The sequence below is a fragment of the Silurus aristotelis genome (genome assembly GCF_946808225.1).
Source record: "Silurus aristotelis genome assembly, chromosome: 28".
NCBI classification, from domain to species: domain Eukaryota; kingdom Metazoa; phylum Chordata; class Actinopteri; order Siluriformes; family Siluridae; genus Silurus; species Silurus aristotelis.
In genome coordinates this window covers 410,281-438,193 of record NC_139601.1, presented here as the reverse complement: position 1 = coordinate 438,193, position 27,913 = coordinate 410,281, and the positions used below count along the sequence as shown (strand labels likewise).

Here is a 27,913-nt window from a genome sequence, read left to right as displayed (position 1 = left end):
CACCTGCAACACACACACACCTGCAACACACACCTGCAACACACACACCTGACACACACCTGCAACACACACACCTGACTCACACACACACCTGCAACACACACACCTGACACACACCTGCAACACACACACCTGCAACACACACCTGCAACACACACACCTGACACACACCTGCAACACACACACCTGACACACACCTGCAACACACACACCTGACACACACCTGCAACACACACACACCTGCAACACACACCTGCAACACACACACCTGACACACACCTGCAACACACCTGACTCACACACACACCTGCAACACACACCTGCAACACACACACCTGACACACACCTGCAACACACACACCTGACACACACCTGCAACACACACACCTGACACACACCTGCAACACACACACCTGACACACACCTGCAACACACACACCTGACACACACCTGCAACACACACACCTGACACACACCTGCTGCTTCACAGACATATAGAAAAGAAAATATTACTTAATAATATTCGTGGATTGTGTCACAGTGAAGCTACAATAATCATATTCACTGATTTATTTTAACTCTGAAATCAGAACCATGACTTTAATCATCAATATAATAAACACAGTACAAACAGGTTCATAATAAATATAAATATATATAAAACTATTGTTTGTACGGTTTATCACACATCAGCCACAGTTCCCATCAGGTCTTACAGACAAATCCAAACCTTTCACTTACAGAAAATATAAAACTTTAAATCAGGTTGTTTTTTTATAATCAAACCCATAGCAGCTTTAAGTGAACAATCAGGACACACAAACACAGTGAAGATGATGTGATGATGATGATGATGATGATGATGATTTACATTCACTTTCAAACTTTAATGACCATAAACATGTTTCTTACATGTTTAGCAGGAAAATGAGCATCAGTGTGGTTATAAATGTTCAGACGGAGAGTTTATTGTGTACCGTGACTTTTATTCTCATTCATAAACTCTATAATACACTACAATACGCAGCACGAGACCGGTTATAACGTAACCGTGACGACGTAATTAGTGCACTAATATCTGATAGTAATGAATAGAGTCGTGTACAGGGTGAGAACTTCTCCAGGTTCATTAAAATGAACTATTCTGGACCAAGGAGACAGAACCTCTTTTAGGAGAACCTCTCCCAGGAGAACCTCTCTCATTAATAACCTAAATGAGAAACACGTGAAATGTAACGCAGATCATCGCACTTCCTGGTCTAGTTGAGTTCCTCTGCTTGGTATTAGAGATGAAACCTGAGAACTCATTTCTGAGAGTCCGTGTTTTCATGACTTTAAGCTGAATGTAGGATCTGAAGACCACAGCGCAGAAAAGCTGCACACTTCAGCGTGTCTCATTAAACACTTAACTGACACGTGACATTCAGACATTAGTGAATGGTGAACACCTGGTGAACACCTGGTCTGGGCTGATTCTGAGGAGAACTCGGAGAAACACCAGGATGAGAGAGTTACATAACATCCTGCTTTCAGTTCACCAACGCGTTATAGCTTCACCTGCACTAAGCACACACATGACTTCTCACATTGTTGCTTCACAACCCAAAAAATGAAAAGAACCCATGCAGATGTTCTCCAAGAACAGCGTTAATTTAAAACTGAGAAGATCTTAAGAAGAATCTGCTTACCATCACCAAAGCAGCGCCAACGGCCATAAAGATCATCGTCTCCCATCACAGTCCATCAGGCACAACTTCCCCACTGCAACTTACACACACACACACACACACACACACACCACCAGCAAATTCGCGAGGCTTCACCGGTGCCTGAAGGCCACCGAATTTCCGTTCAGCGATCAGGTGTGATGCATGTGGGCTCCAGGAGATCTCACAGCTCGGCAACAGATTAGTACGAGATGGAAACGAGGAGAAACAGCAGGAGCTTCGCAGTGCGAACGACGTGGTGCTGCTGATGATCTCACCAGAATACAAGAGGGAAAAAAAACATCAAGCATCACATCACATCACATCCGGATGAAGCGCGTGCGAACACGAGCGGCTCCATTTCAATCCTAATTCATTATACAGGGTTTTAGAGGCTGCAGATGATTCTGCTGCTGTTGGCTAAATCCATCCTCCTCCCCTCCTGCGATTGGACCAACAGGATGCACACGCAGTCATTCACTTTAAAGTCTGGGCAGCGCCTTCATCATCATCATCATCATCATCATCATCATCACGCATACAATAAAATCCCAAATCCCTCAGTGATGGATGAAACTGGTTGGATTTGGTGATGGAGAGTCTGCTGAGCTTGGGTATAAATTTACTGACTAAATGTCTCTGCACCAGTGTGTGTGTGTGTGTGTGTGTGTGTGAGAGAGAGAGAGAAGACTGACAGCAAACCCCATTAGCTTAATTGGGAACACTGAGCACAGGACACATGACACGGTTGCAAAGGAGAACCATGTACTTTTCCACACAGTCCTGGCCAAGCGTGTGGTCAGATTACAGCTCACACACACTTCCAACACACTTACACACTAATCATCCAAGAGTCTCCACATCCATAAACTAGGTGGTTCCTCAAATCCTCAACATGAAGTAAACTAAAGCAGGTTAAATGCACTATTCTCTCCCCCATGCTTTAATACACAGGAATAAAACACATGCATGAGATGGTCAGAGGTGCACAAACCTTTAGTCATATAGTGTATAAACTCTAGGAAATCTTGATCCAGGAATAGGTCAGAAGTTTGGGATGAAGGTGAAGATCATGTATCTAACAACACATTCTGAATCAGGATGGAGAGAAAACACTGAAAAGCTCAAGACTTCAAATCTTCTCAAGAAAACCAGGACAAGAACCTGGTTAGGCTCATAGCAAAACATCTTAATGTTCCTCAAAACCGGAGAACTTTAACGTCACGTCTGAGACTCGTCCCTCTGGGAGAACGTGCTAGAACCCCTTAGATTTAATCCAAATCTATTATTATTTTTTACATCTTGTGAAATTAAAAATAAATCAATACTCAAGGTCAAAAAATAAGAAAACAGAGGAAAATAAAGAAATGGAAATGAGGAGTTATAAAGCATTATAAACAGACACAGAGCTGCATTTCACTGGAAGGTTTATTACAGGGTTTTTCTTTGAACTCTACTATTTACACAAATGTTCAGGCACTCTGGACTCACAATCACACAATCACACAGGCTTACAGTCACAAAAGAAAAACACAAATGAAACTCAATAACATCCTGAAGCATCTCCATAACGCTTAACTTATTATAAACACAAAGAAAGAACATCTGAAACTCAATTTCTGCTTCATCTTCATCATCATCATCATCATCATCTGTATTCAAGTAAAAACATCAATGCTCACACACACACACACACACACACACGATCATCTCCAAACTACACAACCTGAATATTATAGTTATTACTCAGCATAAAAAAAAATCATTCAGAGAAATAAAATGAGAAATTAATACCTGTAGTGTGTGTGTGTGTGTGTGTGTGTGTGTGTGTGTGTGTGTGTGTGTGTGTGTGTGTGTGTGTGTGTGTAAGAACAGGGAACATATGTCAGAAATCAATGAAAGTGATTGTGTGTGTGTGTGTGTGTGTGTGTGTGTGTGAGTGAATTGGGAGAGATGTGGTAATACAGGTGGTGCATGCTGCAGCTCTGAGATCAGAATGATGTCAGTGTGATGATGTCAGCGTGACCAGTCCAGCTGGGCCTTAGAACGGTGGGTGGGTGATTGGGGGTGAAGGGGGTGGGGTGGGGGGTTGCACGTTGTCAGTAGAAGCAGACTGTGTGGAGGAACGGACGGCTGCTTTTGTCCTCAAACTCCTGTAGCAGCTCATCGATTTCATTCTCCATATCATCAGTGTGCTGAATCTGAGAGAGAGAGAGAGAGAGAGAGAGAGAGAGAGAGAGAGAGAGAGAGAGAGAGAGAGAGAGAGAGAGAGAGAGAGAGAGAGAGAGAGAGAGAGAGAGGATAAGCAATCACTGAACATACACAACTAAAACCTCCTCCTCCACAAACACGTGTGAAGATACTCTCTCTCTCTCTCTCTCTCTCCTGTATCCCCCCTTCCTGATGTTTCTTTTTTACAGATTTGTCCTGTTTAATTGATTTAGATCATCAAGCAAACTTGAATGACAGAACGACAGTAAATAGAAAGTGCAGGTTTTAAATGAGGAGTTAATTAATGAAAGGGAAAAAGCTGTCCAGCTCTGTGTGAAAAAGTAATGGCCCCTTAAGTAACTGGATGTGCCAATCAAGAGTTTGTGTGTGTTCCACTTCACTGTTCTGAACTTCAGCCCACTCTTCTAATTCAGCCACTTTTCTGTTTCAAGTCCTGCCACAGCATCTCAATCTGATCCGAGTCTGGACTTTGACTCGGCCACTCAAAAACCTTCATTTGGAGTGATTTTTCAGCCATTTAGAGGTGGACCTGCTGGTGTTTCAGATCAGTGTTCTGCTGCAGAACCCAAGTGAACTTGAGTTTTGTTTTTTTGAAGCCACGGCAGCATCAGCTGTTATTTCCATGGCAGGATCAAGGTGGGTATGATGAGATGTTATGGCATGGTACAAACACACTTCACTGTAACGGTTTATTCTTTTATTATACTCTATCGTCCAAAACAAAGCCACACACTAATATTTCCTTGAACTTTCTTTAGCTGTGATTGGACTCTGTGTCTCTTCATGTGTGAGAATCATCTCACGCTCCCTGAACCACTGGTTCACAATCTGTGTCCAATGAATCCTGACATCTTGGAATATGATCAGTGGTTTTCTGGAGGCTAAACAGCTGTTTAGTGCCAATCATTCTCTACACAAACATCTGCACTACTCTTATGTGTATCTATAAATACTTTGTAGAGATTGTCCAGGCAGAGGAACCGAGCTGGGAAGGATGTGCTGCAGGTTACAGCAATAAAGGATGGAGATGGAAATGTGTTGACTAGTGAGGAGAGTGTGTTGAGAAGATGGAGGGAGGATTTTGAGCAGCTGATGAATTAATAAAATGAGAGAGAGAGAAGGTTGGATGGTGTGGAGATGTGAAGCAGGATGTAGATAGGATTAGTAAGGAGGAAGTGAGAGCAGCGATTAAGAGGATGAAGAGTGGAAAGTCGGTTGGGCCAGATGACATACCAGTAGAAGCCATGCTTAGAAGAGATGTTTAGGAGAGATGCAGTGGAGTTTTACTAGGTTGTTTAACAGGATTTTGGAAGGTGAGAAGATGCCTGAGGAATGGAGAAGGAGTGTGTTGGTACTGATCTTTAAGAATAATGGAGATGTGCAGACCTGCAGTAACTACAGGGGAATAAAGTTGATCAGTCACACCATGAAGTTCTGGGAAAGAGTAGTGGAAGCCAGGCTGAGAGAAGAGGTGACCATCTGTGAGCAACAGTATGGTTTCATGCTGAGGAAGAGCACCACAGATGCATTATTTGCTTTGAGAATGTTGATGGAGAAGTATAGAGAAGGTCAGAAGGAGCTGCATTGTGTATTTGTGGATTTAGAGCAAGCGTACGACAGGGTGGAGAGAGGAGTTGTGGTATTGTATGAGGAAGTCTGGTGTGTCAGAGAAGTATGTGAGGGTGGTGCAGGACATGTATGAGGACAGTGTGACAGCAGAGAAGTGTGCAGTAGGAACGACAGACTGGTTTAAGGTGGAGGTTGGACTGCATCAAGGATCGGCTCTGAGCCCTTTCCTGTTTGCAGTGGTGATGGACAGGTTGACGGACGAGGTCAGACAGAAGTCTCAGTGGACTATGATGTTTGTGGATGATATTGTGATTTGTGGTGAGAGTAGGGAGCAGGTGGAAAAGATCCTGGAGAGGTGGAGGTACACGCTGGAGAGAAGAGGAATGAAAGTCAGTAGGAGTAAGACAGAGTACATGTGTGTGAATGAGAGGGAGGGCAGTGGAGGGGTGCGGTTGCAGGGAGAAGAGGTGGAGAAGGTGGAGGAGTTCAGGTACCTGGGATCAACAGTGCAGAGTAATGGAGAGTGTGTTGGAGAAGTAAAAAAAAAGAGTGCAGGCAGGGTGGAGTGGGTGGAGAAGAGTGATAGCAGGAGTGATTTGTGATAGAAGAGTATCTGTGAGAGTGAAAGGGAAAGTTTATAGGACTGTGGTGAGACCTGAGATGTTGTATGGATTAGAGACAGTGGGCCAAACTGCATTTCCTTGCTGTGTACCTGTACTATGAAATCCACCCATCCACTCCCTTATCCCTCCACCTCTCCACTCATTCCTTAAGTTCCCTTCACATTGATACTTGCCATTCTTTTAATCCTCCTGAAACAACGATCACAGGACGAGTGTTCTGACATGGTTGTTTAAGAAATGAGAAGCTACTCACTGCATCAGTTTGGGTTGCAGCTTGTTGCCTGCTGAAATGTTCATCTATGCAGTATTGATCCAATGGGAGACTCTGACCTGTTTGCTTAATAAAATCCAGGTGGTGACAGGCAGTGTTTGTGGACAGGCAGTGTTTGTGGACAGGCAGTGTTTGTGGACAGGCAGTGTTTGTGGACAGGCAGTGTTTGTGGACAGGCAGTGTTTGTGGACAGGCAGTGTTTGTGGACAGGCAGTGTTTGTGGACAGGCAGTGTTTGTGGACAGGCAGTGTTTGTGGACAGGCAGTGTTTGTGGACAGGCAGTGTTTGTGGACAGGCAGTGTTACACCACCCTATTGTACACTAAATGTCTTTTGGAATTTAAAATCCAGAACACACACCCACACTTTCTGTTCTTTCAATCTGAAACCATGTGTGTCTCTCTAGCAATAAATAAAATGTGTGATTTACTTATTGATGATGCTACATTATTGTGATTATTGAGAGAGAGAGAGACTCCCAGCATGTGTACACCAAACCACAACTCCTGTAATATTACAATGGCAGTCTTTGTGTGTGTGTGTGTGTTTAAGCTAAAGCAGTGTTACACTCACACACTGACACAGCTCGCAGATAAGAAACGCGCCGAGTGTGGCCTCCTCGTGGTTGTCCTGAATGTCCACGTTGATAACATGAACTGGCTGGAACGTCTCCTGTTCACGTGAGTTTAGGTCTGTAGGGAACACACACACACACACACACACACACACACACACACACACACACACACACACACACTTAACCTATGGATCTAATTTGCTGAACTGATCTACAGATTTGACAGTAGATCTCTGTAAACACTCCCAAACACACTGAAAACATTTTCTATTGCGTCACTGCTGCTTCTCCACAGCTGCTCTGGTTTCCTCCAATTTTTCAGTGAATCAGTAGGCGGAGTTAAATTGTTTATTTTTCAAATAACAGATTTTTTTTATGACCAAGATATAAAGATCCATGTCCTGTTCTTGTAAGATTAGCTCCGCCTCCTCTGGTCAGATGCTGCTTGACCCCTCCCCATTTAGATTACTTTAAAGGAACAAAACATATCTGAATAAAAGGTCACAAGCAGCTGCCTCGTTATTATTCAGCTCTAAAGTCTGTACGTGTGTGTGTGTGTGTGTGTGAGAGAGAGAGAGTCTCACCCTCCAGCACCTGGTCGTACACCCTCTCCTCACAGGTGATCACCAGATCAAACTGGTCCTTACAGTTCTGGAAGCGTTCAGGCCTGGTCTTGATGCGCTTGTTTCGCTCCAGCATGTGCAGGATGCCGTTCTGTGTGTATCTGAGACCGAACTGGGTCAAGGAAGAAACGAGTGTGTGATAAAACTTTCTCACGTACACACACACACACAGAGACGAATCAAGGTGCAAAAGCAGAATGATGCAACAGAAGGAATAAATCTGAACTGAACTGTGGAACAGTCCTCATTACAGTATCCTGCAGTACAGAGCTGGAACACACAGACTGCCTGGATGTGAACAGTGAGGTTCTAAGATACAGAGCTCATCACCTGAGCTTACACACAGACTGCTGAGCTGCAGTGCAGCTGTAACGGTGGCACCCGTGCGCCCCCTACAGGCCAAACACCAACACAACATCCTCATTGTCACATGACACATCAACACTGACGGCGCAGTGAGTCGCTGCTCCTGAAATATCCTGAACCTTCTTCATCTGTGTGCTTCATCATCATCATCCAGGAAAATAAACCCGGGTGAAAATGATCTATCATACTAAACCTCTGAATTAATTTTATCCAGTAACGTTCAGCTGTTTTCTTTAAAAAATCATGATTGTCCGTGTTCTCAGGGAATTGTGCATTTCATTCAAAAAAATAACAACCTGAAGTTAATAAATAATGCTGGTCTTTAACTGAGCTGAGACACAGTGTTAATAAATCACAGACATCTCCAGGGGTCATGTGTACAGCAAAAAGATCAACAAGCTCGATTACTCACTTAAACCAATTTCAGTAGATATTCTCTCTTAAAAAGATCATCAATTATTTACATGTATTTTACAAATCCTAGTGTGAATAAATGCTATTTTTATTGGTATTAGTCTGAGCTGATAGATTACATCATGATGGCCGGTTGGAAGACCACCCTGTCCTGGGATCAGGTCTAAATCGAACAGCATTAGTGGTGTTTTTGCTAAAATCATCTTGATCCAGACCTCAGGTATAGACTGGATTGGACCAGATTAGCGCCCCCTAGTGGTGAATAGGTGTTTTCAGTTTTTTTAAACAGATCTAATTCTCTCCAGTTGTTTTGACTCAGTAAATAGCTGTTTTATTATCAACATGTAAATAAATAAATACAAAACCTCGGATTTCTTTCAGAGCAATATTCATTTATGACCACTCTCCTGGAGCCACTTTGGACAAAACCAGGTTTTAATAACAATGTAGAGATGCACAAGTGATTTGGAGCCATGCAGAAGGACCTACTGGATTATACCACCACCCCAACTCCGCATGCACTGCCCCCCTGAAGTCTCTCGCTACTCTATAAAGAATATAGACAAGACCATTGTTCCTCACATTGCTAGCTTCAGATGAACTTTGTGCACGTTCTACCTGTACAGGTGTGTGGTGTCGTATCTGATCTGAAACGTTCGTACCACCAGTTGTATTGTCACAAAGTGTTTTATTTCAGTTATGTATTTTCTACAGCACATCAGAACTACAGCAGTAAAGATGAAAGCTGAGTTTATACTGAGTTCTTATCGAACCCTAGCCAAAGCTGTAGAGCATTTTAGCAGGTTCATCTCCCAGCTTTCTACAGCATCTAAAGCTTCCTGCAAAGATCTGCCCTGCTACACCTTTAATGTGAAGCCAAAACCTCATGTAGATGAAATATAACATCATGTGAGTGTCAAGGAGAAGTGAGTGTGTATCAGCTATATATACATCACATATCTCTCCACTCTCAGTCCTCTCATCTCCATCATCGTTCCTCACGGAAAAAACTAAACAAAACTATACGAACCTCCTCCATCTCCAGACAAAAGCAACATGTGTTAACAGGAGGACATACTATTATTTGTGTATTATTCAGAAAAAGGGGAAGGGGACTGTTAGAAGTGTGTGTGTGTGTGTGTGTGTGTGTGTGTGTGTGTGTGTGCGGGGGATACAGTTCCTTGTCCTTTCGGACCAGATCGCTGTACATCTGTTCGTAAGTGGTTTTGAAGTCGTACACATTAGGCTTGTCTGGAGCGGGTCCTGGGAGTTTCACGTGGCTTCCGGTGCCAAAAGATCGAACATCGAAACCGCGCTTACTGCAAAAACATGGAGAAAGTGTGAAATGCTGGAAAACACAATGTTAAAAACACCTTAATCAAGTAAAGGACACACATGGAGTAAAACACACACACTCTCCAGCCAACATCTACTCATTCCCAACTCACCTGCGCTCATCTTCCTACAGGATTAAATAGAATAAATACCTACCGGCTTGAGTTTAAACACTTACACCAACATGTTACTCCTACAAGCAAGAGAACACTCCAACACTAGCACTTTAAATGTGTCCAGATGTGTGGGGTTTCTTCTCAAATATATAAAATAAAAGCTAGTTTTTTAGTGTAATTATTCCTGCACTAAGTTTCCACGTGTGTTCAGCAGCAGTCTCTACAGTCCAGCTCAATTTCTGAACTTTTAGATAAATTCCAGAAAAGGCTAATTTATCCCAGAGCTGCTCGGTTTCTGGAGTCGGGAACCGAATGGAGTCGATTCCACAAACTAAGACGTCTTGTGTAGAAAACTGCCGGACTGCTGAAAGCGGTGCTGTACACCTGAATCTATCAGACACCAAACCTTACCTTTCACACACAATCACTCCGGTTTTAACAAAACCAAATCAGTTTTTTTCCCCCCTAAAGCCTCGGAACCGATTCTTAATTTTCGATTTGTTGAATCGGTTCCTTTTTTTTTAATCGACTCCCAACCCTACAGAAAAGTCCATCTGCTTCCGGTTTGACACAGCAGATGGTTTTATCCCTCAAATAAGACTTCTCTAAGTTTATTCACTGGGTAGATGTTGTTCTTATTGTTTAGTTTTCTACTCAAAAGGTGTTTTGTCCTGTCAGGTTCGAGATTTTTCTCGTGCTCGAGAAATGCCGTGTCAAACCCGGCCAGGAGACCAGAAGCCCGGGTAGAACTTAAGGCCGGTCGCTCGGTGGTGCTCGGTGTCGCTCTTTCCATCCTGGTGAGGGTGAAGTTTGATTTAGGAAAGTTTTTTCCCTCTTTTCGTCGTTACCTGAGGATGTTGTGTGCTTCCATGCTGCGGTTCTGGTTACTCGAGCACACCACCGCTACGCGAAGCGGATGGCTTGGCATATTGTACTTCTCCTCAAAATATTACTGATCCGCAAACCAGACTTTCACAAAACAAAACAAACTACAGCTTTACCCTGCGCGAACAACCCCCCCAACAACACCACCACCACTGCGGGAGAACAGAGCGACTGTGTCGGCTTCGAGTGAAGATAATCAGCGGCGCTGAAGCACAACAACTACAACGCGACTCTCCTACAGCGCAAAACTGCTACAAAATGGCGGACCGGCTGAGGCGAGTGCTGACGAAATGCAGTGGGCGTGGCCTTCGCGGCGCATTGTGGGCGTGGTCTGTTGCTGGCTCCAGTTCGTTGTACTGCTGTACGATTTTCTAGAAAACAAAATATTTCTCGAAATAAATAAAAGCACACCTCACGACCACAGCACATCCCATCTACAGTCTCCAGTGGTGCTGAACACAAGATCTCTGCTATTTCACTACCATTAAAATTACCAAACTCATATGAATATGCAAGATTATGCAAATTAGACTCCACCCACGCAGTCCTGCGATCCTCAGTAACCTCAGTATCGCATCGCCAGCTAGCTAGCATGCTAGAACTACTGCGCTATATTATTATTCAGCAGACAAACCATTTAATATACTGCTCATTAATTAGATATTATTAACAGTAGCTAATTATATAGCTTGATAGCTTAGCATGCACATTTCCAGACTGATCAGTCTTGTGCTTAATCATTCCTTTGGGATGTAACTGATTTAATCCTAAAGTTCTGATTCAGTGTAAAAACAATACCAGCGATAAACTATATATCCGTAATAAGCGTTGCATGATTTATAATTTCACACAAAAACACAGATTTGTAAATAAGGTTAATTTTTTATTGTGTAACAGAGAAAATTGAGCACAGTATTAGATTGCTCCAGCAGTCTGCGTCAGAATAACGAAATATTATTCACTTCGTAAGGCAATAAATCTTATTGTAGCCACCACAGTGATGGCGTGTGTTAGCCGACCGTATTACTGTAAACTCCTACAGAAATAAAACCGCATCGCATACAGGAGAAAAACACGGAGAAAACAGTTCAGGTGCTTCACTCGTTAGCATTCGATCATTTTCCTGTCAGCTTTCACCATGCAGCCTGATAACTAACTATTAATGATCATGTATCTGCATGGGAATAAAATCATCTACACTTTCAACTGTTGAGAAGTTTAGGTTGGAAATATAATCAAGGTGAAAGCAGAAAGATGCAGGATGTATTGGCCACACGAGCATTTTCAACCTTTACTGTTATCACGTGCTCGAACATCTACACGGCTAATCTAGTTTTGCTAATGTGCACAGTTCAGTGGTAAAGGTCAGTCATACGGTCACAGGTAGGGGGCGCAACAAAGTACAGGGGAACGTTTGTGTCAAGACTCACAAGTCTTGTTTTATTTGCTTTTCTGTACGTTATGTGTTCGTATACACACACCATGATACCTGAAATCTGATCGGATTGAGGTTCTGTGGGATTTTTTTGCTTCAAGATGAAAAAAAAACACAGAATGCCAAACTAAAGTGAGTTGTGAGATGTGTCTTTTGGTGTAGGTGTTGCCCCAGATGTTTACAGAGATTGTGTGTGTGTGTGTGTGTGTGTGTGGGGGGGGGGGGGGGGGGCTGGTAGAGAGGTTGTAGATGTTCAGATGACAGATCTATATGAGGGTGTGTGGTAAGGGTTAAAGGTAAAGAGAGATGATTGTCATGTTGAAAGGACCCCCGCTCTGTGATGTCATCAGCATGCGGTGTAGCTGTGATTTAAAAGTAAACAGCGTGGGACGATGAAGTGAATTTTATTTACACTGAGGTGAACTTTAGCTCAGGAAGCGACAACAAATCAGGTGAGTTCCTTTTCCTGGGAAGAAAAAGCAGATGACAGCAGAGGGCTATGATTATGAGGAATGTTATGAGGAATGTCGATTCAGGAACATGTCCTACCTGAAGAAATCACGGTCTCATCTGTGTGTGTGTGTGTGTGTGTGTGCGTGTGTGTGTGTGTGTGTGTGTGTTTAGAGGTATGTGTTGTGTGAGCGGCGAGAGTGCTGCTGAGCGGCAAATGTGTGCTGCCCGTTAGGACTCATGATGTTCTCCGTTATGTAGGCCACCAGCAGGCAGATGATGACGAGCATCACGCAGATAGCTCCGCCCACCGTCATCATGGCGATCACGATGTCCTGCATGCCCGTGGGCGACACGCTGAACTCTACACACTCGCCGGGCCCGTCCCAAACCGCCAGCTGAAGGCAGATGCGGTAGGGCACGTTCTCGTGGAGCTCGCTCAGAAGATAGTCCCTGCAGCCGGCGGCCAGGTGCACACTCGCACACTCGAACTGAGTGTAGCTCCCGTTCCACCAGCACTTCATCCTGAAGCCCCCCAGAGGCTCCTGCTCGCCCAAGCCGGGGCTTTTTGGTGGGGCAAACAGAGACCCGGTAGAAGGTTTTGTGGAGATCTCTGAGTTTGCTCGTGTGCGTCCTGATTTATCCTGAACCATAGGGTAAGTCCACTGGAGCAGCACAGTGCTGTTGGAGAGCAGGTTGGCGAGAAGCTGACCTCCAGGTGATCTCACCTGCCTGCAGGTGCTGCTGGGACAGGTGAAGTTAACTCCACCATGTCGAAAACACACCCGGCCGTCGTCGCCTCTCTCCAGCACGCGGTACGCGCACACGTTACCTTCTCTGAGTGAGTCGTCGCCGCCGCTGATCCACTCGGTTCCGTTTTCTTGCTGCTTCAGCGCAACCGCTGCGTCTCGTCTTCTGCCCGGCTGCCACGCCGCCACGTTTATTATGCTGTCAGTGTGATTACTCCTGACGTCATGGGTCGGCCAGGCGCTCGCTCCGGTCCAGCAGCAGAGCAGCACTAACACGCGCGAGATGAGCAGCGAACTCCGGTGCCTCTTCATTTCCCTCTGGTGATGAGATTATTCGATTTGTGTACCTTATTGTGTCTGTGTGTGCATCACGGGAAAGGCAGATGGCACGGTCACAGAAGGAGGAACCAAGAGAGGAACGTCGCAGCCCATAACATCACATCACAACAGCTCACATCTTACAGAAATTATGAAATGGAATTCACCTTTTCCTGATTTCCTCAGACCTCAGTCAGTAGAGAGAAGCATGAACGAAGAGGTGAAGCAGTCACACGTTTGATAGCGTTTTCTTAACACCAGCTGCGTTGCTCTCCATGCAAGAGCTTCTTCAACTACAGCAGCACTGCTTACGTGATGCAGATGAAGCAGACACCATCCTGTGATCCTTTTCTCCCCCTCTCTCTTCCTCTGGATCCTGACGGCTGTACTACAGAATATAGGTGAGTGACGTGATGACGTCAAAGGTCTATCTCTGATCTCGGGTAACCATCATGATGTTGCGCTTCTCCTCCTCACCTCTCTTCCACTGACTTCCTCCAGCAGCCTGCTTCATCCATCATTCAAGTTCAAGGTGAAAAAGGAGAAGAAGGAAGAGGAGATGAAGGATAACGATGGAGGCTACACAGACGATCCTGGACGATCTGCTCTTTGAATGGGTGATGAGCAGTGTTTATATGGAGGACGCCGCTGCGCGTGCTGCTGCTCCTGCTGTCAGTCTGCGTCGCCATCTAGTGGTTGACAGCAGAACTGCATCACAACCCGACCCGAACCGTACTGTTTATAAATGTGGACCAGGAAGAATAAACACGGCTTCATGATCAGTTCCCGCATGTTACCTTCTCTTACTCTCATTACACCCCTTTCTTTTCTAATTAAAGCACACATTTTAAATATAAATTAAAAAGTAGAATGTTTGCCAAATATTTCAATGAGCTTCTAAACATGTGTTTGTCCACAAGTCTGTACTAAACCTAAATTTATATCAGAGCTATTAATTCCAAAACTTTCCACACACAGAAACCAAAACTATTACGTGAGGGTTAGAACATTAGAGTGTATCATGGGTGAGACAGAGACAGTTCCCACCTCACACCCAGTGTTCGTGTTACAGACTCACAGACTCCAGATCCACCACCACGACCAGTATCAGCAACGGGATAAAGCTCTTACTAATGATAAACCCTAACAATAAACACACACACACACACACACACACACACACACACATACACACACACACACACACACACACACACACACACACACACACACACATTTCACATCACTAACATTTATTTACTCACTATTTCTAGAGAAAGCAGGAATCCTGCTACTACACACTCTACGTGTGTCAGCGTTCTTTCTAATAACTCCAACATGTTCAGTCAGTATAATAAGGCCCATGGGTACACACACACACACACACACACACACACACACACACACACACACACACACACACACACACACACACACACACACACACACACACAGAGTTTGCCATCCAGCCAATGAAAAATTGAACAAACTCAGTGAAGGAATAATTACCACATGAATGATACACTCTGGACTATCATAAACACTGTATGATATAAATGTGTGTATTATTGGTCTTAGTCAAAGTACAGCATCCACCGTATGAGTCTCTGTCAATGAGATGTTACTATAGAAACGATACACACATCACCTGTCAATCATGTAACCGCTGAAGCTACATTCTGTGTCACCATATGAAAATAATGCACTCTAACCAGGAAACATTCATGCAGAGTATCTACAGTGACGTTAAAGCATAGTGTGTGTCTAATCGTTGTCCTGTTGGGCTCTGAGCTCCATGACCCTGCTGGGAAAGCAGACTAGGTTATAGTCGCTTAGCCACTGATGCTAATGTTAAATTAGCCTTGAATTGTGTGACGGTCAGCACTGTTACTGCTGAGGGTTGTGGGTTATTGTGTGCATGTGTGTGTGTGTGTGTGTGTGTGTGTGTGTGTGTGTGTGTGTGTGTGTGTGTGTGTACATATGTATGTGCTTGGGTGGTTTTGCATAAAAGGAAAAACTGATGTATCAGGATGGATGTCAGAGGTAGTGACACACACACACACACACACACACACACACACACACACACACACACACACACACACACACACACACACACACACACATACACACACATGATGGACATAAAGTACACTGAAAGAGAGATCAGCAGGTTAGAAGCAGACTAGGAGGAAACCATGGCTGAACTGCTCATCTTGGATGCTGTCTTGTTCGGCATCCTGGTCTTCTCTGGAATTCTGGGGAATATCATGGTCATCTACACGGTAAGAGGAAAACCATGGACACTAGCTATGGACCCCGGGGTCACGTATATTATTTTTAGAGTGTAGCTGACTCTTGCAGTTACAGTAAACATACAACGTGTCGCAGTGTTCATATTGACCTGTTAAAATAGTTTGTGAGTGTGGGGCTGATACTCAGACACAGAAAAACATTAGTGTTCAGGTGTATGGCGGGATGACCGGTTCCGGTCTGTGTCCATCTCCGGTTCTTGAGTCGGCTTGAAAGTGGACCATAATAAGCATATGAACTTATATAGTGTTGGGAATCAGAACTAAAACACAAATAAAGGACTTTCTGTGCTTAGTGAGTGTAGATGGTTTGGGGAAAAGCATTGTGCTCATGTTCCCCATACAGCTCAGTGTGAGGAACCCTAACATCAGCCCCTGACACTCCTGACACTGGTCCATAAACACAGATCTGATTTCAGCCCGATTCTGTCCTCAACACAAAGTCTTCTTCAGAGACAGTACATGTAAAAACACACACAGTTCACTATTATTATTATTATTCTAGAGCTACAGGAATGTGTGCACTCTAGAGATTTCAGGGTTTTTCTGAAACATGGTTAAATTATAATAATTTGTATAAACTTATACACAATAAACGTAAAATATTTGAAGTGATTAGCATTTCCATGCACCACCCTGTCTCTCCCTCACTCAGGTGGTATTGTGCACCGTGGAGAATCACGCCCATCACATGCCTCCATCTGACCTGATCCTGCTCAATCTGTCACTAGCTAACCTGCTGACATCACTGTTCCGCACCGTGCCCATCTTTATCTCAGACTTGGGCCTGGAAGTGTCTCTGGAGACAAACTGGTGCAGATTATTCATGCTGCTGTGGGTGTGGTGGCGCTCTGTGGGCAGCTGGGCCACACTGGCACTTAGCATCTTTCATTACACCACGCTGACACGAAAACACGTCGCCATGGGGCCCATGGCGCAACAAAGGGACCGGAGGCGCGTCATTCTGGCGCTGGCGTTTGTCTGGGGCGGGAACCTGTTGTTTTCTTTACCTGCTGCCATCTACACGAGACATGTCCGCGGTAATGTCACATCGGAAGTGATGGTGATCAGCTGCAGCACACGTCCTCTGCTCGGCTGCATGTGGGAGTTTCCGTCCAAACAGCAGGGCACGGCCTTCGCCTCCACCTCGCTCGCTCTCAACGAGGTTTGTGCACCAAGTAACTGTGTATTTTAGTGAAGATGTAGAGATTTTACACATCCTGGTGTTTGTTCAGGATTCAGTATAACTTGATGTTGTCCTGCTCCAGGTGCTGCCCCTGCTGCTGATGGTGAGCACTAACTTGGCCACGCTCCGAGCTCTGGCTAAACACATCCGCATAGTGACGGCGGGTCTGGAGAACTCGGTGGCTCACGTGCAGACGGAGCGGAAGGCGGGTCAGGTGATCATGATGCTTGTGGCTCTGTTTGTGGTGTGCTGGGTGATGCAGGTGGCCGCTGTGACGTATTACAACTATGACGGTGGTGCGCATACAGAAGGCCTGCTAACAGTCTCACAGTTCTCCGCCTCTGTCTTTGTGGGCTTTAGCCCCATGGTGGTGGCACTTGGACATGGCAAACTACGCAAAAGGATTGTGGTCATGATGCAGGAGCTGGGCGTCCGAGCAGGCTGCAGAACCACCAGGAGGGACACTGACAAGAAGCCTAGAATGCTGGAGAGTACCACTGTCTCATACAAACACGAGACACAGACAAAGTGACAGCGTGACTATGATGTGAATACTGACTGCCAGAAACGCTACCAAAGATATTTCACAAACTGGGAGATGCACCCATGGAGTAGATTATTAATATTGTTATAATTATAATTTTTAAACGAAGCTAGCAAATAAAATCTGAAGCAAACAACAGTAGTGCATTTTTTCATTCGTTACATATCACAGCGCCCCCTAGTGGTCAATACAACACATCAGCTACAGGATGCTGCAATAATCTTGTAATAATCCACCTGCAGAAGTGTGTAGATTTGGATGTACATAAGGAGATCGATTTGAAGAAAACACACACGTACAAGCAAAAAGTTCATAGTGTGTCAAAAATTAAGCTTAACAAATAAAAAGAAAGTGTGTGTGTGTGTTTGTGTGTGTGTGTGTGTGTGACAGATCAGTCCTTATATTTAATAGCACTAAGAAACAACCAACAAGAAGAACCTAACCTGCTAACAATCCATCTCACAGTCTCAAGTCTGCTTTAGCATTGTTCTCCCAAACTAACAGGTGACTGGTCATTGTACACCATCATCATCATCATCATCATCATCATCATCATTATTACCATCATCTTTATTGTCACATTTATCATCACCATCATCTTTACCACCATCATATCACCTTGACCTTCATAAGCACTGTCATTTTTACCATCTTTATCTTTTTTGCATCATGGTCATCACTATCATCATCACCTTCATCACCATCATTACCTTCATCACTGTCATCATCAGTTATCTTCACCATCATCATCACCATTAGCTTCATCATCACTTCTTAATCAAATAAATCTCCCAAATAGATGATTTTAATTGTTTGTGTTCACACCTACAAAGTTCACAATCATCACATCATCCTATCAAATATTCCAATTCTATTACAAATCTTGCAACACGTATCATTCACAACCTGACATATTGGTCCTAACCTTCAGTGAAATGTAATACACACAGCTTAGAGGGAAAGTTTGTACACCCTTAAGACAAATATTGAGGAATGTATTTGATCCGTCCAGATGTTTAGTGAATGCATTCACAGATGTATCTTCATTACCATATCAATAAAAAAAAAACTTGTATCTACAGTAAATCATTTAGATCCTATAAGATCTGAAGTTTTTATGATCTATGGTCTCTGTGAGATCATTTATTTTGGGGTCGTGTTGTTGTAGGAAATGACGAAAGAAAGACACATTTTCTTTAATACACTGTGGAAGGTACAGGGTTTGTGTAATTGTGTGCTGAGACCACTGGGGTGCAGTGTGGGCAAAGTGACAAAGAAAAAGTGATCCAGTGTGTATGAGTGAGAGAGAGAGAGGGGGGGGGAGAGAAAGGAGAGAGAGAGAGAGAGAGAGAGAGAGAGAGAGAGAGAGAGAGAGAACGAGAGAAAGAGGGAAAGAGGGAGAGACAGAGAGAGAGGGAGAGAGAGAGGGAGGGAGACAGAGAGAATTGTTATGTGTTACGTTATGTGTTGATTGAGTGGTGATTAAACGTGTGAGATCGCAGCGTAAGAAGAAGCTAAAGGATAATCATTTTAAGTAGAATGAGATTCAAAAATTTGATAATTCATAATATTAAGTCGTACAAAGATACAGAAAGCTCAGGGTTACTGATCAGAGGGTTAAAATCCCATCACAGCCAAGCTGCACTCTTGGGCCCCTGAGTAAGGCCCTTAACCCTCTGAGCACCAGGGGTGATGTATGATGGCTGCTCCTGGGCTCTGACCCTAACTTTTTAACAAACTGGAAAATGTGAAGAAAGATTTTGGGACAGTTGTGACTGGTGACAATTCAGAGACTTTCGGCTTTCAGTATCAACATCAGCATCAGTATCAACATCAGCATCAGTATCAACATCAGCATAAGTTTTAACATCAGCATCAGTATCAACATCAGCATCAGCATCAGTATCAACATCAGCATCAGTATCAACATCAGCATCAGCATCAGTATCAACATCAGCATCAGTATCAACATCAGCATCAGCATCAGTTTTAACATTATCAGCATCAGCATCAGTATCAACATCAGCATCAGCATCAGCATCAGTATCAACATCAGCATCAGTTTTAACATCAGCATCAGCATCAGTATCAACATCAGCATCAGTATCAACATTAGCATCAGTATCAACATCAGCATCAGCATCAGTATCAACATCAGCATCAGTTTTAACATCAGCATCAGCATCAGTATCAACATCAGCATCAGCATCAGTATCAACATCAACATCAGTTTTAACATCAGCATCAGCATCAGTATTAACATCAGCATCAGCATCAGTATCAACATCAGCATCAGCATCAGTATCAACATCAGCATCAGTTTTAACATCAGCATCAGCATCAGTATTAACATCAGCATCAGCATCAGTATCAACATCAGCATCAGCATCAGCATCAGTATCAACATCAGCATCAGTTTTAACATCAGCATCAGCATCAGTATCAACATCAGCATCAGTATCAACATCAGCATCAGCATCAGTATCAACATCAGCATCAGTTTTAACATCAGCATCAGCATCAGTATCAACATCAGCATCAGCATCAGTATCAACATCAGCATCAGTTTTAACATCAGCATCAGCATCAGTATCAACATCAGCATCAGCATCAGTATCAACATCAGCATCAGTTTTAACATCAGCATCAGCATCAGTATTAACATCAGCATCAGCATCAGTATCAACATCAGCATCAGCATCAGTATCAACATCAGCATCAGTTTTAACATCAGCATCAGCATCAGTATTAACATCAGCATCAGCATCAGTATCAACATCAGCATCAGCATCAGCATCAGTATCAACATCAGCATCAGTTTTAACATCAGCATCAGCATCAGTATCAACATCAGCATCAGCATCAGTATCAACATCAGCATCAGTTTTAACATCAGCATCAGCATCAGTATCAACATCAGCATCAGCATCAGTATCAACATCAGCATCAGTTTTAACATCAGCATCAGTATTAACATCAGCATCAGCATCAGTATCAACATCAGCATCAGCATCAGTATCAACATCAGCATCAGTTTTAACATCAGCATCAGCATCAGTATTAACATCAGCATCAGTATCAACATCAGCATCAGTTTTAACATCAGCATCAGTATTAACATCAGCATCAGCATCAGTATCAACATCAGCATCAGCATCAGTATCAACATCAGCATCAGTTTTAACATCAGCATCAGCATCAGTATCAACATCAGCATCAGCATCAGTATCAACATCAGCATCAGTTTTAACATCAGCATCAGAATCAGTATCAACATCAGCATCAGCATCAGTATCAACATCAGCATCAGTATCAACATCAGCATCAGCATCAGTATCAACATCAGCATCAGTTTTAACATCAGCATCAGCATCAGTATCAACATCAGCATCAGCATCAGTATCAACATCAACATCAGCATCAGTATTAACATCATCAGCATCAGCATCAGTATCAACATCAGCATCAGCATCAGTATCAACATCAGCATCAGCATCAGTATCAACATCAGCATCAGTATTAACATCAGCATCAGCATCAGTATTAACATCATCAGCATCAGCATCAGTATCAACATCAGCATCAGCATCAGTATCAACATCAGCATCAGCATCAGTATCAACATCAGCATCAGTTTTAACATCAGCATCAGCATCAGTATCAACATCAGCATCAGCATCAGTATCAACATCAGCATCAGTTTTAACATCAGCATCAGCATCAGTATCAACATCAGCATCAGCATCAGTATCAACATCAGCATCAGTTTTAACATCAGCATCAGCATCAGTATCAACATCAGCATCAGCATCAGTATCAACATCAGCATCAGCATCAGTATCAACATCAGCATCAGTATCAACATCAGCATCAGCATCAGTATCAACATCAGCATCAGTATCAACATCAGCATCAGCATCAGTATTAACATCAGCATCAGTTTTAACATCAGCATCAGCATCAGTATCAACATCAGCATCAGTTTTAACATCAGCATCAGCATCAGTATCAACATCAGCATCAGCATCAGTATCAACATCAGCATCAGCATCAGTATCAACATCAGCATCAGTATCAACATCAGCATCAGCATCAGTATCAACATCAGCATCAGTATCAACATCAGCATCAGCATCAGTATTAACATCAGCATCAGTTTTAACATCAGCATCAGCATCAGTATTAACATCAGCATCAGCATCAGTATCAACATCAGCATCAGTATCAACATCAGCATCAGCATTAGTATCAACATCAGCATCAGTATCAACATCAGCATCAGCATCAGTATCAACATCAGCATCAGTATCAACATCAGCATCAGCATCAGTATCAACATCAGCATCAGTATCAACATCAGCATCAGCATCAGTATCAACATCAGCATCAGTATCAACATCAGCATCAGCATCAGTATTAACATCAGCATCAGCATCAGTATCAACATCAGCATCAGCATCAGCATCAGTATCAACATCAGCATCAGTATCAACATCAGCATCAGCATCAGTATTAACATCATCAGCATCAGCATCAGTATTAACATCATCAGCATCAGCATCAGTATCAACATCAGCATCAGTATCAACATCAGCATCAGCATCAGCATCAGCATCAACATCAGCATCAGCATCAGTATCAACATCAGCATCAGTATCAACATCAGCATCAGCATCAGTATCAACATCAGCATCAGTATCAACATCAGCATCAGCATCAGTATCAACATCAGCATCAGTTTTAACATCAGCATCAGCATCAGTATCAACATCAGCATCAGCATCAGTATTAACATCATCAGCATCAGCATCAGTATCAACATCAGCATCAGTATCAACATCAGCATCAGTATCAACATCATCAGCTTTAGCATCAGTATCAACATCAGCATCAGCATCAGTATTAACATCATCAACATCAGCATCAGTATCAACATCAGCATCAGCATCAGTATCATCATCAGCATCAGCATCAGTATCAACATCAGCATCAGCATCAGTATCATCATCAGCATCAGCATCAACATCAGCATCAGCATCAGTATTAACATCAGCATCAGTATTAACATCATCAGCATCAGCATCAGTATTAACATCAACATCAGCATCAGTATCATCATCAGCATCAGCATCAGTATCAACATCAACATCAGCATCAGTATCATCATCAGCATCAGCATCAGTATCAACATCAACATCAGCATCAGTATTAACATCATCAGCATCAGCATCAGCATCAGCATCAGCATCAGTATCAACATCAGCATCAGCATCAGTATTAACATCATCAACATCAGCATCAGTATCAACATCAGCATCAGCATCAGTATCAACATCAGCATCAGCATCAGTATCAACATCAGCATCAGCATCAGTATCAACATCAGCATCAGCATCAGTATTAACATCAGCATCAGTATCAGTATTAACATCATCAACATCAGCATCAGTATCAACATCAGCATCAGCATCAGTATTAACATCATCAGCATCAGCATCAGTATCAACATCAGCATCAGTATCAACATCAGCATCAGCATCAGTATTAACATCATCAGCATCAGCATCAGTATCAACATCAGCATCAGCATCAGTATTAACATCATCAACATCAGCATCAGCATCAGTATCAACATCAGCATCAGCATCAGTATTAACATCAGCATCAGTATCAGTATTAACATCAGCATCAGTATCAGTATTAACATCATCAACATCAGCATCAGTATCAACATCAGCATCAGCATCAGTATCAACATCAGCATCAGCATCAGTATCAACATCAGCATCAGTATCAACATCAGCATCAGCATCAGTATTAACATCAGCATCAGCATCAGTATCAACATCAGCATCAGCATCAGCATCAGTATCAACATCAGCATCAGTATCAACATCAGCATCAGCATCAGTATTAACATCATCAGCATCAGCATCAGTATTAACATCATCAGCATCAGCATCAGTATCAACATCAGCATCAGTATCAACATCAGCATCAGCATCAGCATCAGCATCAACATCAGCATCAGCATCAGTATCAACATCAGCATCAGTATCAACATCAGCATCAGCATCAGTATCAACATCAGCATCAGTATCAACATCAGCATCAGCATCAGTATCAACATCAGCATCAGTTTTAACATCAGCATCAGCATCAGTATCAACATCAGCATCAGCATCAGTATTAACATCATCAGCATCAGCATCAGTATCAACATCAGCATCAGTATCAACATCAGCATCAGTATCAACATCATCAGCTTTAGCATCAGTATCAACATCAGCATCAGCATCAGTATTAACATCATCAACATCAGCATCAGTATCAACATCAGCATCAGCATCAGTATCATCATCAGCATCAGCATCAGTATCAACATCAGCATCAGCATCAGTATCATCATCAGCATCAGCATCAACATCAGCATCAGCATCAGTATTAACATCAGCATCAGTATTAACATCATCAGCATCAGCATCAGTATTAACATCAACATCAGCATCAGTATCATCATCAGCATCAGCATCAGTATCAACATCAACATCAGCATCAGTATCATCATCAGCATCAGCATCAGTATCAACATCAACATCAGCATCAGTATTAACATCATCAGCATCAGCATCAGCATCAGCATCAGCATCAGTATCAACATCAGCATCAGCATCAGTATTAACATCATCAACATCAGCATCAGTATCAACATCAGCATCAGCATCAGTATCAACATCAGCATCAGCATCAGTATCAACATCAGCATCAGCATCAGTATCAACATCAGCATCAGCATCAGTATTAACATCAGCATCAGTATCAGTATTAACATCATCAACATCAGCATCAGTATCAACATCAGCATCAGCATCAGTATTAACATCATCAGCATCAGCATCAGTATCAACATCAGCATCAGTATCAACATCAGCATCAGCATCAGTATTAACATCATCAGCATCAGCATCAGTATCAACATCAGCATCAGCATCAGTATTAACATCATCAACATCAGCATCAGCATCAGTATCAACATCAGCATCAGCATCAGTATCAACATCAGCATCAGCATCAGTATTAACATCAGCATCAGTATCAGTATTAACATCATCAACATCAGCATCAGTATCAACATCAGCATCAGCATCAGTATCAACATCAGCATCAGCATCAGTATCAACATCAGCATCAGCATCAGTATTAACATCAGCATCAGTATCAGTATTAACATCATCAACATCAGCATCAGTATCAACATCAGCATCAGCATCAGTATTAACATCATCAGCATCAGTATCATCATCAGCATCAGCATCAGTATCAACATCAGCATCAGCATCAGCATCAGCATCAGCATCAGTATTAACATCAGCATCAGTATCAGTATTAACATCATCAGCATCAGCATCAGCATCAGTATTAACATCAGCATCAGTATCAGTATTAACATCATCAGCATCAGTATCATCATCAGCATCAGCATCAGTATCATCATCAGCATCAGCATCAGTATCATCATCAGCATCAGCATCAGTATTAACATCATCAGCATCAGCATCAGTATCAACATCAGCATCAGCATCAGTATTAACATCATCAGCATCAGCATCAGTATTAACATCAGCATCAGCATCAGTATTAACATCATCAGCTTTAGCATCAGTATCAACATCAGCATCAGTATCAGCATCAGTATCAACATCAGCATCAGCATCAGGTGCTAAACAAACATTTATAACACCATGTGGGAAAATGTAGGATCTGAAACACCACACCTCTGTACACAGATCAGTTCACTGCTAACACATGCTCTGATTCTAAATCAGGTCAGATCTGATCTACAGTAACATCTGTGTCTAATCTAAAATTGGACAGAGTTACGGTGACGCTGTTCGGATTCAGTCTCGCCCTCACATCTCTCGCCCCCCCCCCCCCACTCTCTCTTCTCTTCTCCCTCCCTCTCTCTCTCAATCACATGACCCACTTTCAGTACCGCTGCTCCACACTGCTTTCTCACCTATTAAACCATGTCCTAAATACTGAGCAAGAGCTCTGCACCGTGTGTGTGTGTGTGTGTGTGTGTGTGTTCAGGGCAGGAGGGCACAGGGGAGTGAAAAATGTGAGAATTTGGATTAAGGGTGTGAATCTTCAGGATGTCTGCACTTTAACCAGTTTCGTTCAGGCTTCTCCAATTCTTATTTACTTTTTGTGTGTGTGTGTGTGTGTGTGTGTGTGTGTGTGTTTGTACGCACCCCTAAACCCTTCGGTGACTCACCTGAACCAGGTGCGGTGTCTCGGGCGCCGCTCCATAGAGGACAAGAGTTCAGCAGCAGCAGCAGTTGGCACGCGGCCCCGAGTCGCCTCATGGTCACACACACACACACACACACACACACACACACACACACACACACACACACACACACACGGCACAGGTAAATAAACAAACCGGAAGTGCGGTGAAGTTACTCAGCAGTGTCCTTTTCCACGCGCGCACTTCTCTAACAAATGCCGTCCGTTCCTTGGCTCCTGCTCTCCCACCGCTCCTCAGCTCTTCCTGTCCTTTCACGTGTCCATCCTCCTCTCTTTTGAGATCCGCTTCACCTGCAGCCTCAGAGCCTCATTTTAATTCTCTTTAATTCTTCTTTCACCTGCCCCACCCTCTGTCACTGTCTGCCCGCCCCACTGTTTCTTAGCCAAACACCACTTCTCCTGTACAGCTCTATAACACCTTATCACTCCTCCTGTACAGCTCTATAACACCCTATCACTCCTCCTCTACAGCTCTATAACACCTTATCACTCCTCCTGTACAGCTCTATAAGACCTTATCACTCCTCCTGTACAGCTCTATAACACCCTATCACTCCTCCTCTACAGCTCTATAACACCTTATCACTCCTCCTGTACAGCTCTATAAGACCTTATCACTCCTCCTGTACAGCTCTATAACACCCTATCACTCCTCCTGAACAGCTCTATAACACCTCATCACTCCTCCTGTACAGCTCTATAACACCTCATCACTCCTCCTGTACAGCTCTATAACACCTTATTACTCCTCCTGTACAGCTCTATAACACCTTATCACTCCTCCTGTACAGCTCTATAACACCCTATCACTCCTCCTGTACAGCTCTATAACACCTTATTACTCCTCCTGTACAGCTCTATAACACCCTATCACTCCTCCTGTACAGCTCTATAACACCCTATCACTCCTCCTGTACAGCTCTATAACACCTTATTACTCCTCCTGAACAGCTCTATAACACCTTATCACTCCTCCTGTACAGCTCTATAACACCCTATCACTCCTCCTGTACAGCTCTATAACACCTTATTACTCCTCCTGTACAGCTCTATAACACCTTATTACTCCTCCTGTACAGCTCTATAACACCCTATCACTCCTCCTGTACAGCTCTATAACACCTCATCACTCCTCCTGTACAGCTCTATAACACCTTATTACTCCTCCTGAACAGCTCTATAACACCCTATCACTCCTCCTGTACAGCTCTATAACACCCTATCACTCCTCCTGTACAGCTCTATAACACCTCATCACTCCTCCTGTACAGCTCTATAACACCTTATTACTCCTCCTGTACAGCTCTATAACACCTTATCACTCCCCCTGTACAGCTCTATAACACCTTATCACTCCCCCTGTACAGCTCTATAACACCTTATCACTCCTCCTGTACAGCTTTATAACACCTTATCACTCCTCTTGTACAACTCTATAACACCTTATCACTCCTCCTGTACAGCTTTATAACACCTCATCACTCCTCTTGTACAGCTCTATAACACCTTATCACTCCTCCTGTACAGCTCTATAACACCTTATTACTCCTCTTGTACAGCTCTATAACACCTTATCACTCCTCCTGAGGGTGTGTTAGGGTATGTTAAAGGAGTGTTGAGGGCGTGTTGGACCCTGAGAGTCTCGCAGTGATTGCTCTGTTGTGTAATTTTCCAAGGAAGATGTTTAGTTTAGAGAAGGTTTGGAAAATTGAGATTTTTTTCTATCATCTTTCAGTGATGATGTTTTTTTTATTATGATATTTTTGGAGGTGATGGTGGAATGCAGCCATGTCTCAACCTCACAGATCATACACTGAGCACCAGCAGCTTCTTCTGGATCTCCACACAACTCACACAGCCTGTACCTGCACAGGATCTGTCTCTGCTTTT

The 27,913-nt window shown here is 43.2% G+C and overlaps 3 protein-coding genes and 1 long non-coding RNA gene across 4 annotated transcripts; 2 read left to right on the top strand and 2 right to left on the bottom strand.

Annotated features, from left to right (window-relative positions):
* Positions 1-3,116: 3,116 nt before the first annotated feature.
* On the bottom strand, positions 3,117-10,995 carry ssu72 (SSU72 homolog, RNA polymerase II CTD phosphatase). The gene is made up of 5 exons (XM_083534814.1): positions 10,680-10,995; positions 9,556-9,699; positions 7,562-7,701; positions 6,974-7,092; positions 3,117-3,907 (listed from the first exon to the last, which is right to left on the bottom strand). Exons 1-5 carry the CDS (start codon positions 10,757-10,759, stop codon positions 3,806-3,808), a joined length of 585 nt encoding a protein of 194 aa, XP_083390940.1. The 5' UTR covers positions 10,760-10,995; the 3' UTR covers positions 3,117-3,805.
* Positions 10,996-11,578: 583 nt separating this feature from the next.
* Positions 11,579-14,552, top strand: LOC310722392. The gene is made up of 3 exons (XR_014532361.1): positions 11,579-12,350; positions 12,409-12,488; positions 12,642-14,552. It is a non-coding gene; the product is annotated as an uncharacterized lncRNA (long non-coding RNA).
* fndc10 (fibronectin type III domain containing 10) lies at positions 12,486-14,819 on the bottom strand. Its single transcript, XM_083534813.1, has 2 exons — positions 14,716-14,819; positions 12,486-14,173 (listed from the first exon to the last, which is right to left on the bottom strand). The coding sequence occupies exon 2, from the start codon at positions 13,660-13,662 to the stop codon at positions 12,772-12,774; it is 891 nt and encodes a 296-aa protein (XP_083390939.1). The 5' UTR covers positions 13,663-14,173; positions 14,716-14,819; the 3' UTR covers positions 12,486-12,771.
* Positions 14,820-15,866: 1,047 nt separating this feature from the next.
* Positions 15,867-17,993, top strand: ora4 (olfactory receptor class A related 4; the record flags this gene model as incomplete). The annotated part of the gene is made up of 3 exons (XM_083533877.1): positions 15,867-15,953; positions 16,636-17,145; positions 17,249-17,993. 3 exons carry the CDS (start codon positions 15,867-15,869, stop codon positions 17,696-17,698), a joined length of 1,047 nt encoding a protein of 348 aa, XP_083390003.1. The 3' UTR covers positions 17,699-17,993.
* Between the last annotated feature and the right edge of the window lie 9,920 nt (positions 17,994-27,913).